At 43.2% G+C, this 17,869-nt stretch overlaps 1 protein-coding gene across 2 annotated transcripts in view; it reads left to right on the top strand.

Annotated features, from left to right (window-relative positions):
* Nucleotides 1-17,869, top strand: part of slc38a12 (solute carrier family 38 member 12) — a 294,942-nt gene that overhangs the window by 66,751 nt on the left and 210,322 nt on the right. For both annotated transcript variants that reach the window (XM_078570625.1, XM_078570626.1), the window contains exon 5: nt 16,762-16,879. In XM_078570625.1, the coding sequence (XP_078426751.1) occupies nt 16,762-16,879 (118 nt within the window). The remainder of the gene's footprint in view (nt 1-16,761; nt 16,880-17,869) is intronic.

The raw sequence follows: 17,869 nt of genomic DNA, 5'->3' as shown, positions 1-17,869 counted from the left end.
GTCCAAGTAGACTACGTCAAATGCATTGCCCTCATCTACACACCTGGTCAACTCTTCGAAAAATTCAATCAATTTGGTCAGACATGACATCCCCTTAACAAAACCATGCTAACTGTCCTTGATTAATCCCTACCTCTCCAAGTGTAGATTAATTCTGCCCCTCAGAATTGCTTCCAATAGTATCCCCATCACTGGGGTTAGAATGACTGGCCTGTAGTTCCCTGGTTTATCCCTTCCTTCTTTCTTGAATAACGGTACCACATTGGCTGTCCTCCAGTCCTCTGGCACCTCTCCTGTGGCCAGAGAGGTGTTGAAAATTATTGCCAGTGCCCCTGCTATTGCCACCCTTGCCTCACTCAATAGCCTGAGATATATTTCATCCGGGCCTGGAGATTTATCTACTTTTAAGCCTGCCAGACTACTTAGAACCTCCTCCCTTTCTATGCTAATTTCTTTAATTATATCACAGTCCTTCTGCCTGATTTTCATATCCATGTCGTCCCCCTCACTTGTGAACACCGACACAAAGTATTCACTTAGAACCCTATCTACGTCTTCTGGCTCCACACATAAATTACCATTAAGGTCCTTAATGGGCCCAACTCTTTCCCTAGTTATTCTCTTACTCTTAATGTACTTGTAAAATAACTTTGGATTTTGCTTTATTTTACCTGTCAAAGCTTTTTCATGCCCCCTTTTTGCTCTCCTAATTTCCTTTTTAAGTTTCCCCCCTACACATTCTATACTTCTCCAGGGCTTCTGCTGTTTTGAGCTCTTGGTATCTGCTATAAGCCTCCATTTTTCTCTTTATCCAATCCTGTATATCCCTTGACATCCAGGGTTCCCTGGATTTGTTGGTTCCACCCTTTGTCTTTGCTGGAATATGTTGGCTCTGTACTTTCCCTATTTCCTTCTTGAATGAGTCCCACTGCTCTGATGCAGATTTACCTAAAAGTAGTTGCTCCCAGTCCACTCTGGCCAAATTATATCTGATCTTATTAAAATCAGCCTTCCCCCAATTTAGAACTTTGATTTCTGGCCCATCCTTGTCCTTTTCCGTAACAACCTTGAATCTAGCCGAGTTATGATCACTATCTGCAAAATGCTCCCCCACTGATTCCTCTACCACTTGCCTGGCTTCATTCCCTAGAATTAAGTCGAGAACCGGACCTTCTATGTACTGGCTTAAAAAGTTCCCCTGGATGCATTTTAAGAATTCCGCTCCCTCTAAACCTATCGCACTATGACTAACCCAGTTAACGCTGGGGAAGTTGAAATCCCCCATTATCACTACCCTATTATTTTTACACTTCCCTGAAATTTGCCGACATATCTGCTCTTCTATTTCTCTCTAACTGGGGGCCTATAGTACACTCCCAGCAATGTGATTGCTCCTTTTTTGTTTTTAAGTTCCACCCATATGGCTTCATTTGAGAAGCCTTCTAAGATGTCATCCCTCCTTACTGCTATAATTGATTCCTTGATCAACATTGCAATACCCCCTCCTCTTTTACCTCCTTCCCTTTCTTGCCTGAAGACCCTATATCCTGGAATAGTGAGCTGCCAATCCTGCCCTCCTCTCAACCATGTCTCTGTGACAGCAACGACACCATACCTCCATGTGTTAATTTGTGTCCTCAACTTATTCATCAGACTCCTTGCATTAAAATAAATACCGTCCAACTTTGCTAAATGCCCTTGTGTCTTAACTGGCCTATAATTTCTATGCCTTCCAGACTCACTTGCTCTCCTAGTTTTGGCTGTGCATCCCCCCTGCTGAACCCCCTCTCAGGATCCCCTCCCCCTGCCAAGTTAGTTTAAACCCTCCCCTACAGCACTAGCAAGCCTCCCCGCAAGGATGGTGGTCTCGTTCAGGTGCAACCCGTCCGCCTCATACAGGTCCCACCGCCCCCAGAAACGCTCCCAATGTTCCAGAAATCTAAAGCCCTCCCTCCTGCACCATCTGTCCAGCTACACGTTCATCTGGACTAACCTCCTATTTCTATACTCACTAGCACGTCGCACTGAAAGTAATACAGAGATTACTACCTTTTGAGGTCCTGTTTTTTAAATCTGTTTTCTATCTCCCTAAATTCTGCTTGCAGGACCTCATCCCTCTTTCTACCTCTTGTTGGTACCAATATGCACCACGATCTCTGTCTGTTTGCCCTCCCCCTTTAGAATGCCCTGCGGCTGTTCAGTGACATCCTTGACCCTGGCACCAGGGAGGCCACATTCTCGTCTGTCCGTTTTCCCCCCCCCCCCCCTCCCCCCCCCCCCCACCCTGTACAGCTGAACCACTCACAGTGTCATGAGTGTGGCTGCACTCCTCACAGGAACCGTCACACTCACCGTTTTCCAACGCGCACAAATGGTTCTCGAGCAAGATGCAACTTGAGGATTTCCTGACTACCTGCCTGACACCTTTCTTCTGACTGGTCACCCATTCCCTCTCTGCCTGCACTTCGGTAAGCTGTGGGGTGACCATGTCTAAAAATGTGCTGTCCGTGAAACACTCAGCCTTGCAGATGCACCTCAGTGTATCCAGTTGCCGGTCAAGCTCCGAAACCCGGCTCTCAAGTAGCTGCAGCTGGTGGCACTTCCTGCACACGTGGTCGGTCAGAGCGCAAAGAGTGACTTGGAGTTCCCACATGTTGCAGGTGGCACATAACATGGGACTGAGCTGCCCTGCCATGCTTCTAGTTGAAAAGAAACCCTTTAAGTTAAATACATTGAAAAGACGTTAAATTATTTATTGTAAATAAAAACCAGAACCCTTACCTTAGCTTAATCTATTTTAAACTAGAGAAAAACACTTACCCACTACTCACCAATCAGCTTTCATCTTTGTGCTGACGTTATTTTTTGAAGCTTCCCCACACTCTCACTGGTTCTGATCCCTCTCGCACTGTCTTGTGATGTCACTCTTGTTATTTTCAACGAGAACTGACTGCATGACACTCTTCCCAGATTGCTTCACCGCGATGCTGACTGCAGGATACTCTTCTAACTGTCAAATATGATTTTCCTTTCACAAAACCATGTTGACTCTGCCAGATTGCATTATGATATTCTAAGTGTCCTGCTACTACCTCCTCAATGATGAATTCTGGCATTTTCCCAATGACAGATGGTAGACTCGCTGACCTATCGTTTCCTGCTGTCTTTCCCCTTCCTTGAATTGTGGTGTTACATTTGCAGTTTTCCAATCTGCTCGATTTCCAAAATCTGGTGAATTTTGGAAGATTATAGCTAATACATCCACTATCTCTGCAGCCACTTCCTTTAAAAACCTATGATGCAGACCATCAGGTCCAGGGGACTTGTCAGCCTTTAGTCCCATTTTACAAAGAGTAATGGAAATACTAGTGATCATGATTTTAATTTCTCTTTCCATTTTACCCCTTTTATTTTCTACCATGCCTGGGGTGCTTTGTGTCTTTTTCTGTGAAGGCACTTACAAAATACTTGTTGAAAGTCTTTGCCATTTATTTGGTCCCAATGTCTTCCTATAAGGGACCAACACTGTCACTATTTTCCTTTTTTATATACTTGTGGAAATTTTTACTGTGTTTTTATTTCTTGCCCATTTTCTCTCATACTCCAATTTCTCTTTTTTTTTTAGTCATTGTTTGCTGGGTTCTGAAATGTTCCCAATCTTCTGGCCTACCACTAATCTTCTCAGCATGGTGCACCTTTTCTTTCAATTTGACACCAGATACCATCTTTAACTTTGTAGGTTACAGATGGTGCATCCTTCTGTGGTAGTCTTTTTCAATGGAATATATCTTTTGAGTTATGATTTATCTCATTTAAATGTCGGCCATTGTTTCTCCACCATCTTATGTTTTTTAACCTATATTTTCCGGTATCCTTTAGTCAACTCTGTTTTCATACCCTGGTAATTGCCTTTATTTAAGTTGAAGATACAAGTTTAAGACCCAAATTTCTCATCCTTGAACTGAACATGAAGTTCCTTCATGTTCTGATCACTCTGTCTAGATGGTCCTTAACTATTCACTGTACTAACCTCTCCCATTGCATGCTCCAAGTAAAGGTAGATCAACCATGATCTTATTGAATGGTAGAATAAGTTTAAAGGGCCTGCTCCTATTTTTGTTCTTCCAGGATTCTTTATTCCATCTTAAATCGACTTTAATTAAAATATTGGAGCAAAAATCAATAAAATTATTAAGTACAGAGTCAATTCTCATTCTGAAGCTCATGCCTCTATTGAAAATTCTAAATTTCAGAATGTCATTCTGAACACTTGTCTGCAATATTTACATATAAATCAACAGCTGAGTGATTTTTTTTCAATCATGCATCTCTGATAAAAAGCCTGCTAATGACAGTTCCAACATTACAGGATATTAGAATTTTACATTTTAACTAAAGTGTGGTGTTAAGGGCCTCGAGATTTTCCATTGAATTCTTGCTGCATAGAAGTGTCTTGATTTCCTTAATATCCAAAAATCTTTTGATCTGTCTTGAATACATTGACTAACCATCCACAGCCCTCTGTGTGGAGAATTTCAAAGATTTACATGCATGAGTGAAGAAATCTGTCCTCAACTTGGTCCTAAACAGTCAGCCCCATATCCTGAGACTAGGACCCCCTAGTTCTCAACTCTCTAGCCAGGGGAAACAGCTAATCCCCTTTAATTTGACCAATTGAGACTGCCTCTCATTCTTCAAAACTATGGAGAATATAGGTCCATTTTATACAATCTCTCCTAGGACAGCCCTCTCATCCCAGGAATCAATTGAGTGAAACTTTGCACCCCATCTAAGGTAATTATTTCCTCATGTAAGGAAACCAGAACTGCACAGCAGGTGTATTCGCATCAAAGCCCAAATTGTAGTAAGACATCCTTACGTTTGTACACCAAAATAAATGCTAATCATTTACCATCCAAATGCTTGTTGTACCTACATGTTAGCTTTGTGATTAATGCATAAGGACACTAATTCCTCTGCATAATATTTACTATAATTCCACATTTACTATAATTTCATATTTCTCATTGTGCTCCATCTACCAACTTCAACCTGTCTAAATCTGTTTGCAGCCTCTTCACTTCCTCTTCACTTACTTTCCCACCAACTTTGTCACCAGCAAACTTGGATATATTACAAAGATAAAAACAAAAAACTACTGCGGCCGCTGGAAATCCAAAACAAAAACAGAATTACCTGGAAAAACTCAGCAGGTCTGGCAGCATCGGCGGAGAAGAAAAGAGTTGACATTTTAAGATCTAAAGTCGTTGAATTCAATATTCAGTCCGGAAGGCTGTAAAGTGCCTCCCAACGCAAACTGGAGGAACAGCACCTCACCTTCCGACTAGGCACTTTACAGCCTTCCGGACTGAATATTGAATTCAACGACTTTAGATCTTAAACCCCCTCCCCCCATCCCCACCCCGTTTCTTCCCCCTCCCTTTTGTTTATTTCAATAATTTATATAGATTTTTCTTTTCCCACCTATTTCCATTATTTTTAAATCTATAACTGTAATACCGTGTCAGTCTTTCCACCCCACCCCCACTAGAGCTGTACCTTGAGTGTCCTGCCATCCATTCTTAATTAGCACATTTTCTTACATAATATCACCACCTTCAACACCTCTTTGTTCCTTTTGTCTGTGACATCTTTTGATTATCTGCTCCTATCACTGCTTGCTTGTCCCTACAACCAACGCCCCCCCCCCCACCCCCCCCACCTTAAACCAGCTTATATTTCACCCCTCTCCTAACTACACTCAGTTCTGCTGAAGGGTCATGAGGACTCGAAACGTCAACTCTTTTCTTCTCCGCCGATGCTGCCAGACCTGCTGAGTTTTTGTTGGATATATTACATTTGCTTGTCTCCTCTAAATCACTGATATAAATTGTAAATAGCTGAGGCCCAAGCACTGATCCCTGTGGCGCTCCAATAGTTGCAATCTGCCAACCCGAAAATTACATAATGCATGAAAGCTTTCTTGCAATTACTATATAGTTTTGAAAAAGTGATAATGGAAAGCATGGTCAATACCAAGGAATACTGCAACAAATTGCAGAAGGCATTGATAAACTTGCAGAATTGATGTGTAATTGGCAAATGAATGTGAGATGTTGAATTTTAGTAGGAAGAATAAGGAAGCCACATTCTCCATGGAATGTGCTCCCCCCTTTTTGCTTGAGGGGGGCCACGTTGCCATTTTTCTCTCCCTCAAGGGACCGGTGAGAGAACTTCGGAAAGATGAGGTTGAGCACAACTTTAAACTGAATTTTTAAAAAATGTTGCGATATTAAGAAAATAAACTTGCTGAGCAAAAATAAAACAAAGTTAAAACAGAGTAATGTGTGAGAGAGGATCAGTGTGTGTGTCAGGCTCACTTCCAGTCAATGGGTGCTCGCTCACTCACTCTTCCACTGAGAGTCTGTGTGTGTGTATGTCTTGGTGTGTAGTGGTGACAGTGAGAAGCCCTAGACTTGGAGTAAGGCAGAGACACAATCTCACTAACTCGCACGCGTGCATAGTATCTCTTTCTTTCTCGCCCGCCCTCCCTACAATCAAATTTCTGATATGCTCACTAACATGGGAGAGAAACAGCCAGAGAAAATAGCGGTGTGACATCACTAGGAAGCAGGTAGTTGATTGGCAGGTGAGTATCCATTGGCTTAGCTCATTTATCTTTCAAAGTTAGTAACTCATTTGCAATTGTAAAGTTTTATTATCAGTAAGGTTTAGCAACAGTAAGCTTATTGTGAGTAGTAGGATTTATTAATTATAAATTAGTTAACACTTAATGCAGGGCAGGTGACAAGTGGTGGCTGCAGAATGTGGGAGCTCGTAGACACCAGTGTAATCCAAAGCAAATGCATCTGCAGTAAGAGTCTGCGGCTTGGAGTTTCGGCTCAGTCAATGAGCTAGAGGCTGAGCTGCAGCCACTGCTACATCGGGGCTGGCGTGGGGTTGATGCAGAAAGCTACCTGGATACTTTATTCCAGGAGGCGGACACACCTCTTAGGATAGGGTTTTCTCATTTGGTCAGGACAGGAAGGTGTGACTGTGAGTGAGACCGTTAAGGGGCCAGAGAAGGTGAAAGTGGAGGAGCTGCAATTGTCCAACAGGTTTGAGGTTCTTGCAGCCTGTATGGATGAGTGGGGGCTGCAAGGATAAGTGAACTGATCATGGCAGCATGGTACAGGAAGCCATTCCAGTGGGGTGGGTGGAGGCATTAATAGGATGTAATGATAATAGGGGACAGTATAGTTAGCAGGATTGACACAGTTCTCTGTAGCTAAGAGCGTGAGTCCAGATGACTCTGTTGCCTGCCTGATGCCAGAGTTTAGGGCATCTGTTCTAGGTTGGAGAGGAACTTCAGTGGGAGGGGAAGGATCCAGATGTCGTGATCCACGTTGGTACAAACGACGTGGGTACAACTAGGAACAAAGTTCTGTTGAGGGAGTCTGAGCAACTAGGGGCTAAATTAAAAATTGAACCTCAAAAGGTAGTAATCGCTGGATTACTACTGGAGCCATGAGCAAATTGGTGTAGGGTGAAATTAGAGTTTAATGTGTGGCTCAAAGTTTGGTGTGGGAGAAATGAGTTTCGATTTATGGGGCATTGGCACCAATTTTGGGGGGGTGGGGGGAGAGTAGGAGCCGTATCATTAGGACGGTCTTCACCTGAACCACACTGGGACCAGTGTTCTTGCGAGTCGTATGACTAGGGCGGTAGACAGAGCTTTAAACAGTGGGGGTGAGGAATCAAGTTTGAGAAAATGTGATCAATTAGAGAAGTGAAGGCAAGAGAGCAAGGTAGCAATAAGGAAAATGATCAGAGCATGGCAGATTTGTGCATTGTCCCCTCCTAAGTGTGCACCAGCAGATAAGGCTCAAGGTTACAAAAATAGTAAGAGGACAGAATAAAGGTCTGTATCTAAATGCACCTAGCATTTGTAACAAAACAGATGAATTGATAGCGCAAATAGAAACAAATATATATATCTGATAGTTATTATAGAGACATGGCTGCAAGATGACAGACTAGGACCTGAATATTCAAGGATACAGGACATGTAGGAAGGACAGGAAGCTAGGAAAAGGTGGAGGGATAGCTCTGTTAATTAAGGATGACATTGCTATAATGGAGAGGGATGATGTAGAGATCAAGATGTAGAATCAGTTTGGGTAGAGATGAGAAATGGTAAAGGTAAGAAGTTGCTGGTGGGAGTGGTTTATAGGGCCCCTACCAGTAACCGCATTGTAGGACCAGGAAAAAGCTGGAAAAACTAACGCTGACAAGTCCCCAGGATCAGATGGCCTGCATCCCTAGGGTATTTAAAAGTGGCTGCAGACGTGATAGATAAATTGATTACAATCTTGAAAATTCCTTAGATTCTGTAAGAGCCCCAGTGGATTGGAAAATGGCTAACTTAACACATCTGTTCAGGAAAGGAGGGAGATGGAAAGCAGGAAACTACAGGCCAGTTAGTTTAACATCTGTCATTAGGGAAAATGCTAGAATCTATCATTCAGGAGGTTATGGAGGGGCACTTAGAAAATTTCAGTGCAATCAGGCAGAATCAACATGGTTTTGTGAAAGGAAATCATGTTTGACTAATTTATTGAAGTTCTTTGAGGAAGCAACAAGCAATATGGGTAGTGGAGAATCTGTGGATGTGCTGTACTTAGATTTCCAGAGGCATTTGACAAAGTGCCACATCCAAGGTTACTACACAAAATAAGAGCTCCTGGTGTTGGGGATTAACATATTAGTATGGATAAAGGAATTGTTAGTTAACAGGAAGCAGAGAGTAGGGTAAAATGGGTCATTTCGGGTTGACGAAGTGACGAGTGGAGTGCCTGGGTCCTCAACCATTTACAATTTGTATCAATGATGAAGGGATCAAATGTATGGTAACGAAATTTGCTAATGACAAAGGTGGGAAAGTAAGTTGTGAAGAGGACATAAAAGGAGCCTGCGAAGGGACATAGGTTAAGTGAGTGAACAAAAATTTGGCAGATGGAGTATAATGTAGGAAAATGTGAACTTATCCACTTTGGCAGAAAGAATAGAAAAGCAGTCAATTATTGAAATGGAGAGGATGCAGAACTCTTGAGGTATGGAGGTATCTGGGTGTCCTGGTACATGAATCACAAAGTTTGTATGCATGTACAGCAAGTGATTAGGAAGGCAAATGAAATGTTGGCATTTATTGCAAGGGGAATGGAATATAAATGTAAGGATGTTTTGTTACAGGTGAAAGGGGCATTGGTGAGACCACTCTGGAGTACTGTGGTACAATTTTGGTCGTCTTAATTGAGAGGATATAAATGCATTCGAAGTAGTTCAGAGAAGGTTCGACTGATAACCTCCCCATCCCAGGTATCTTACAAGGAAAGGTTGGACAGGTTGGGCCTGTATCCATTGGGAGTTTAGAAGATTGAGAGGTTATCTTATTGAAACATATAAGATCCTGAGGGAACTTGACAGGGTGGATGTTGAAAATATATTCTCCCTTGTGGGACGGACTAGAACTAGGGGCACAGTTTAAAAATGAGAGGTCTCCCATTTAAGACTGAGATGAGGAGCATTTTGTTTGAGGGTTGTGAATCTTTGGAACACTCTTCCCCAGTCAGCAGGTCTGGCAGCATCGGCGGAGAAGAGTACAGTTGATGTTTCGAGTCCTCATGACCCTTCAACAGAACTAAGTAACAATAGAAGAGGGGTGAAATATAAGCTGGTTTAAGGTTGGGGGGGTGCTGGTTGTAGGGACAAGCAAGCAGTGATAGGAGGAGATAATCAAAAGATGTCACAGACAAAAGAACAAAGAGGTGTTGAAGATGGTGATATTATCTAAAAGAATGTGCTAATTAAGAATGGATAGCAGGACAAGCGAGGTACAGATAGCTCTAGTGGGGGTGGGGTGAAATAAGACTGAAAGAGCATAAAAGGTATAGATTTAAAAATAATGGAAATAGGTGGGAAAAGAAAAATCTATATAAATTATTGGAAAAAACAAAAGGGAGGGGGAAGAAACGGAAAGGGAGTGGGGATGGAGAAGGGAGTTCAAGATCTAAAGTTGTTGAACTCAATATTCAGTCCGGAAGGCTGTAAAGTGCCTAGTCGGAAGATGAGGTGCTGTTCCTCCAGTTTGCGTTGAGCTTCACTGGAACAATGCAGCAAGCCAAGGACAGACATGTGGGCAAGAGAGCAGGGTGGAGTGTTAAAATGGCAAGCGACAGGGAGGTCTGGGTCATGCTTGCGGAAAGACCGAAGGTGTTCTGCAAAGCGGTCGCCCAGTCTGCGTTTGGTCTCTCCAATGTAGAGGAGACCGCATTGGGAGCAACGAATGCAGTAGACTAAGTTGGGGGAAATGCGAGTGAAATGCTGCTTCACTTGAAAGGAGTGTTTGGGCCCTTGGACGATGAGGAGAGAGGAAGTGAAGGGGCAGGTGTTGCATCTTCTGCGTGGGCATGGGGAGGTGCCGTAGGTGGGGGTTGAGGAGTAGGGGGTGATGGAGGAGTGGACCAGGGTGTCACGGAGGGGACGATCCCTACGGAATGCCGCCAGGGGGGTGAAGGGAAGATGTGTTTGGTGGTGGCATCATGTTGGAGTTGGCGGAAATAGCAGAGGATGATCCTTTGAATGCGGAGGCTGGTGGGGTGATAAGTGAGGACAAGGGGGACCCTATCATGTTTCTGGAAGGGAGGAGAAGGCGTGAGGGCGGATGCGCGGGAGATGGGCCAGACACGGTTGAGGGCCCTGTCAACTACCGTGGGTGGAAAACCTCGGTTAAGGAAGAAGGAGGACATGTCAGAGGAACTGTTTTTGAAGGTAGCATCATCAGAACAGATGCGACGGAGGCGAAGGAACTGAGAGAATGGGATGGAGTCCTTACAGGAAGCGGGGTGTGAGGAGCTGTAGTCGAGGTAGCTGTGGGAGTCGGTAGGCTTGTAATGGATATTGGTGGACAGTCTATCACCAGAAATTGAGACAGAGGTCAAGGAAGGGAAGGGAAGTGTCAGAGATGGACCATGTGTAAATGATGGAGGGGTGGAGATTGGAAGCAAAATTAATAAATTTTTCCAGGTCCCAACGAGAGCATGAAGCAGCACCGAAGTAATCATCAATGTACCGGAGAAAGATTTGTGGGAGGGGGCCGGAGTAGGACTGGAACAAGGAATGTTCCACATACCCCAGTCAGTGGTCAGGAACAGGAGGGTGTGACTGCAAGTGAAGCAGGTAAGGGGACCCAGAGGGCAGGAGTACAGGAGTGTGAGTCTTTGTAATTGTCCAATAGGTTTGGTGTTCTCAGCTTGTTTGAATGAGAGCAGGGGCTGTGGGATGGTTGAGGAAAGTAACCATGGCATTGTGGTGCAGGAAGCCATTCAAGTCGGGGGGAGCAAAGAGGAATGTAGTGGTAGTAGAGGACAGTATAGTGAGTCAGCTTCTTCCTCGAACAGAGGCCTGAACAATCCCCATCCACCACCACTCTCCTCCGTCTGGCTGAACTTGTTCTCACACTGATCAATTTCTCCTTTAACTCATCTCACTTCCTCCAAATAAAAGGTGTGGCATGGGCCCCAGCTATGCCTGTCTCTTTATGGGGTATGTGGAACATTCCTTGTTCCAGTCCTACTTAATTTTGCTTCCAATCTCCACCCCTCCATCATTTTCACATGGTCCATCTCTGACACTTCCCTTCCCTTCCTTGACCTCTCTGTCTCAATTTCTGGTGATAGACTGTCCACCAATATCCATTACAAGCCTACCGACTCCCACAGCTACCTCGACTACAGCTCCTCACACCCCGCTTCCTGTAAGGACTCCATCCCATTCTCTCAGTTCATTCGCCTCCGTCGCATCTGTTCTGATGATGCTACCTTCAAAAACAATTCCTCTGACATATCCTCCTTCTTCCTTAACCGAGGTTTTCTACCCACGGTCGTTGACAGGGCCCTCAACCGTGTCTGGCCCATCTCCCGCGCATCCGCCCTCATGCCTTCTCCGCCCTCCCAGAAACATGATAGGGTCCCCCTTGTCCTCACTTATCACCCCACCATCCTCCGCATTCAAAGGATCATCCTCTGCCATTTCCGCCAACTCCAGCATGATGCCACCACCAAACACATCTTCCCTTCACCACCCCCTGGCGGCATTCCGTAGGGATCGTTCCCTCCAGGACACCCTGGTCCACTCCTCCATCACCCCCTACTCCTCAACCCCCACCTACGGCACCTCCCCATGCAAACGCAAAATATGCAACACCTGCCCCTTCACTTCCTCTCTCCTCACCGTCCAAGGGCCCAAACACTCCTTTCAAATGAAGCAGCATTTCACTTGCATTTCCCCCAACTTAGTCTACTGCATTCGTTGCTCCCAATGCGGTTTCCTCTACATTGGAGAGACCAAACGCAGACTGGGCGACCGCTTTGCAGAACACCTTCGGTCTGTCCGCAAGCATGACCCAGACCTCCCTGTCGCTTGCCATTTTAACACTCCACCCTGCTCTCTTGCCCACATGTCTGTCCTTGGCTTGCTGCATTGTTCCAGTGAAGCTCAACGCAAACTGGAGGAACAGTACCTCATCTTCCGATTAGGCACTTTACAGCCTTGCGGACTGAATATTGAGTTCAACAACTTTAGATCTTGAACTCCCTCCTCCATCCCCACCCCCTTTCCGTTTCTTCCCCCTCCCTTTTGTTTTTTCCAATAATTTATATAGATTTTTCTTTTCCCACCTATTTCCATTATTTTTAAATGTATTCCACCCATGGTTTATTTCACCCCACCCCCACTAGAGCTACCTTGCTTGTCCTGCTCTCCAATCTTAATTAGCACATTCTTTTAGATAATATCACCATCTTCAACACCTCTTTGTTCTTTTGTCTGTGACATCTTTTGGTTATCTCCTCCTTTCACTGCTTGCTTGTCCCGACAACCCCCCCTTAAACCAGCTTATATTTCGCCCCTTCCCTATTTCTACTTAGTTCTGTTGAAGGGTCATGAGAACTCGAAACGTCAACTGTGCTCTTCTCCACCGATGCTGCCAGACCTGCTGAGTTTTTCCAGGTATTTCTGTTTTTGTTTTGGATTTCCAGCCTCCGCAGTTTTTTGTTTTTATCTTCCCCAGTCAGCATTGGAGGAAGAGTTATTGAATGTTTTTTTAAGGCAGAGGCATATGACCTTTGATTCCTTTGTTAATCAAGAATCTATCCGGGGTAGGCAGAATGTGGAGTTGAGGCCACAATCGGATCAGCCATGATTTCATTGTATGGCGGAGCAGGCTTGAGGGCCAAATTGGCCTACTGCTGCTGATTCATATGTTTGTATGTAATTAAGTTATTTTGGTAAATAATTACCTTGCCCATGCCCAAGAGAACAAAGTTATTACTTGTATTGGAGCATTCTTTAATGTAAAAGGAAATGTAAAAAAATTACATTTTGAAAGGCTACCCAATTGCCTTGGCTCATGGAATACTATATCTTTTATGCATACTAGTTTCAGCAGAACCTTGAGCAAGAAAATCCAATTTGGAAAGTGATCACAATTTGCGCCTGGATTGCAGACTGTGCAGAAAGCAGAATCTCTGCCACAGAATTTTGTTCTGTTTCAAGAGACACTGATAATGGAAAGGGGTGCAATGTAAACAGGCTCTGAAATGGAAGAGTGGCTGGAGGGAGGCTGACCTTGATGAACACACATGTATTCTCCAGTACTGTTGAAGTTGAACTGAAATCCAACTGTGCCCAGGGTTGAAAGCTGTTCTGGTCGTATTTAATGGCTCTTTCTTAAAAAGCAATGCATCTCATCCATTTAATGTACAAAATATATTCACTCGAAATGGGCATGGTAAATAAAATTTCTGCCTCATTTATTGAGGTAGTAATTTATAAATGAGATGCCTAATATATTATTGATATGTAGCACCATTACTTTCTTCACATTAACATTACTGGAAGATCAAATAATCTCATTCTCCCTCTGTTGAAATGCATGTAATCAGTACAAATTGAATGAGTCATTTCAACCAAATCATGTGTTGAATTGTTTTCAAACTTCTCAATAAAAAATAAATAATGTGGCTGAAAGAGTGAAGTTATTTTTCTGTTTGGCAGATGAGTAACTTCGAAATAGATGCTGCGTTTTAGTATGGGGCTAGTGAACATATTCTGGGATGAATTGAGGGGTGGATGAGTGGGTGTGAGGCAAGAGAAATTCTTAACCATACGACCATAGAAGCTTAATGCTCAAAGGATTCCATTTGTGACTGACTCTTTGCTAGTCCAATTCAAAGCTAATCTCTGCCCCAATTTTACCATAGTTCGGTATCATCTTTTGCTTCAAATACTTCTCCAATTTTCCCATTAAAGTTGCAATGGTCTCTGCCTCGATTATGTCCTGTGGCAGGTGTTCTTAACTCTTTCTTATGGAAATTTCTTCTAAACTTTGCTTTAAATTGGTGACCTGTGTCATTGATTCCCCAGTCAGAAAATAGCCTTCCATAATTTTGGCTTCAAAAGCACTTGATTTTAAAAATCCACTGCAACTTCTCAGCTTTCTCTGTTCGTTGGAAAGTATCCCAAAATCTCCACTCTACACCTGTGCATGCTGTCACATGTGCTCTCTTTCAGCACCCTTCCCAGGTTGGCTGCCCACCCCTTAACCCTTTGTTTCTGTGTGTCTTGTTGCCGGAAAAAATTGAGGACCTGGGATGTTATGCAAGTGCTGAATTCCTCCGTAAACATTGCAGAGAATTAGAGTCCTGATTTACATGTAAATTTACTAATAACATCAAACAATGTTAGTCGGTAGCTAATAGGAATATTGTCTTGAGAGGCTTGACCTAACATTGTCTGCATGGCAGATACATCTTAATATGAGTAAACCTAGAGTAATTATGGAAGGGTCTCCACTGGTAGAGACTGAAAATGATTTAGGCATGTTTATTGAACATATCTTAAAGTGCATATTTACCATGTGGAAGTATTATCAATTTGGCAAACAGAAGGACTTTATAACTTCAGACTTGCCCACTATTGGTGTAGATCTGCAGCATGATGCATGGTTTTGACCATTATATCTCAAAAAATGGTAGAATTGTTACACCATTGAAGGCCATTTGGCCCATTGTGTCTGTACCAGCTCTCTGCAAGAGCAACTCAGCTAGTCCTGCTCCCCACCCTTTCCCAATTGCCCTGCAATATTTTTCTCTTCAGACAATTATCAAATTTCCCTTTGAAAGCCACGAGTGAATCTGCTGCCAACAAGGAATAGGAATGCATTAGGAATTGCTTGGAGAAATGACTAGGATAATGCTAGGTCCCTGAAGACTGAGGCCCAGAACTTCCAATCTGGGTAGGAACTCCTATTTCTGACTGATTTTTTCAGGCTTATCTTCTGAGAGGATATTTCCAAACTCATGCAGTGCAGCAATCCTCGCAGGAAGCAGTGGAGAGAATCATTATAGAAACCACGCCACCTCTTTACGGCACTAGTTGCTGTGTTCTAGTAAGAGCTTAAATGCCCCAAAACCACTTTGAGACAGCATTAGTGAACCAGATGGGTTTTTAAAACAATTGACAATGGTTTCATGGTCATCATTAGACTCTTATTTCCATATTTTTTTATTGGATTCAAATTCCACCATCTGCTGTGGAAGGATTCAAACCTGGGTCCCCAGAGCATTACCCTAGGTCTCTGGATTTTTAGTCTAGTGACAATACCACTACACCATCTCCTCCCCAAAACCTTGTGCAAGAATAGAAGGATTAGAAACATTACTCATCCATCATCTTTAATGGGACAGGGATGTGGAACAGACTGAGTAGGCATTTCATTCAGAGTCAATTAAAATTTTTATAAGAGCGCTGTAGCGATGATATTAAGGGGAGTTGATAGTTTTGTTTTCATAATACGATTCTTATGTAGATAGACAGACTATTTCTGTAAACTGACCATTGGTTATTCTTCCGAGCCGAGCTCGGGTCACACCATTAACTGTGGAGTAAGTCTCTCAACAGCCACCAGTTTATATCTCTGTTCCAGATCCAAACACTGGTAACCAGCTCTGGGCAAGGTTTCTCCTGAATTGTGCGGTCGTACAGAAACCCAAAAGTTCCTGTGCACACTGCACATGTGTCGACCCTTTCAGGTTGCCATGTGTTTGAGGCGATGCAAAATAGTTTAAAAGGCTTGTGTACGACAAAAAATAAGTGTGCATTGTTCCTGGGGTGAATATTCCACTGACCTTGGAACAAACTGAAGTGAAGTGTGTTGGGGGTAAAATGGGACAACTGTAACAGCTGAAATTCCTTTCCTGGAACTTGAGCATTTAACCAACCTAAGAAATTGTTTGGCGAGCAGTTGCTATGATCTTAAGTATAAAGTGTGAAAGTTGTTATTTAAAATTACAGTAGTGCCTATGAATTGAGCCCTGCAGAAGATTCCTGAGATTCTTTTGTTCCTATTGAACCACTGTGGGAATTGTTGGTGTCTAGGTTTATGTTTCTAAAGCAAGCTCATTTTACCAGGGTGCCAATCAATATGGAAAGGATACGGAAAGGAAGGAGGGGATGGATTCCTGGTTCGATCCAGAATTTTCCACTTCTCTGATTCCCAAGCCACAAGTTTCCAAACATTAAAATGAGCAGCGGCTGAATTTGAAGTCTGGGAAGTACAGAAGTAGCAAATCTCAGCCATTATATGTTTCAGAGCCACAAGAGGTACTTATTAGACTTGTTGCTGTTTTTTTTCCATTTAAGGTGAACGATAATGATCCCTCTTCAGATTCCTATGATGATGACGACGACAATGACAAGAATACAGTTGCAAAGCGGGATGGTTACGAGCGGTCAGAGACAAAACCCATTCTTTCAGTGCGTGAGTATTGAGGCAAGCTTTTTTTGAGAGCTGAATTATCTTTCAGCACTAAAATAAATTGCTAAAATATGGAAATTGCATGTTTTTACTGGCTAATCCTTACAATTTGGACAAAGTTGCATCTGTATTAAGATTAAGAAATTGTCGGGTTACTTGAGGAAGCTTCCCTTTGGAATAATTGTGGAGTTGAGTGGGTGCTGTGTTGTCAGGGGTGTTGCCCTTTAGATGAGACCTCAAACCAAGGTTTAACCAATTGGTTGGACATAAAAGGATCCCGCTGTACTATTTGAAGAGCAGTTGAGTTCCTCCAGTGTCAAGACCAATATTTATTCCTCAACCAATGCCACTAAAGCATTATCCGGTTATGTATCTCATTGCTATTAGTTGGAAGTTGCTATTGGCTGTCACACTACAACAGTGACTGCACTTGAAAAGTACTCAACTGGTTGCAAAACACTTGTGAAAGGTGTTGTATAAATCAAGTTCTTGCATTATTTTACAATGTCAGCTGGCATGGGGGCCAGGAAGGAAGAGTTAGCCAATCAGCAGTTTAGTGCAAATTGGTTCAATGGAGCAGGAGCTGGGTTTCATGGACAAGATTGAGTTTGGAGAGGGCATGGGGGAGATGGGAGCATGGTTCAGCTTGATAGTCGAACGAAAGGAGGAGGGAGCTGAGGCAGCTGAACAATAGTCTGAACATCGCCATTAGTTTACCCACTTACCTATTTAAGTTCTGCTGAAAGGTTACAGGCCTAAAATATTAACTCCGTTTTTCTCTCCACAGATGTCAGACCTGCGGAACATTTCCAGCACTTTTTTTTATTTGATTGACGTCTGTAATATTTTGCTTTCTTTTTTTTTACATATTTAAGTTTTAGGCCCAGAGGTGTTTATTCAGGTTGAACTGCCTCATCCTTGCATAATATCAGCTGCAAATTACACCAGTATGCACTGAGCTTCTGAATCCAAGATTTTCATGTAAATTAAAAG

Source organism: Cetorhinus maximus, chromosome 24 (assembly GCF_964194155.1).
Source record: "Cetorhinus maximus chromosome 24, sCetMax3.hap1.1, whole genome shotgun sequence".
Lineage (NCBI taxonomy): Eukaryota > Metazoa > Chordata > Chondrichthyes > Lamniformes > Cetorhinidae > Cetorhinus > Cetorhinus maximus.
Note: the sequence above shows the minus strand (reverse complement) of the source record. Positions and strands in the feature narration are given on the sequence as shown.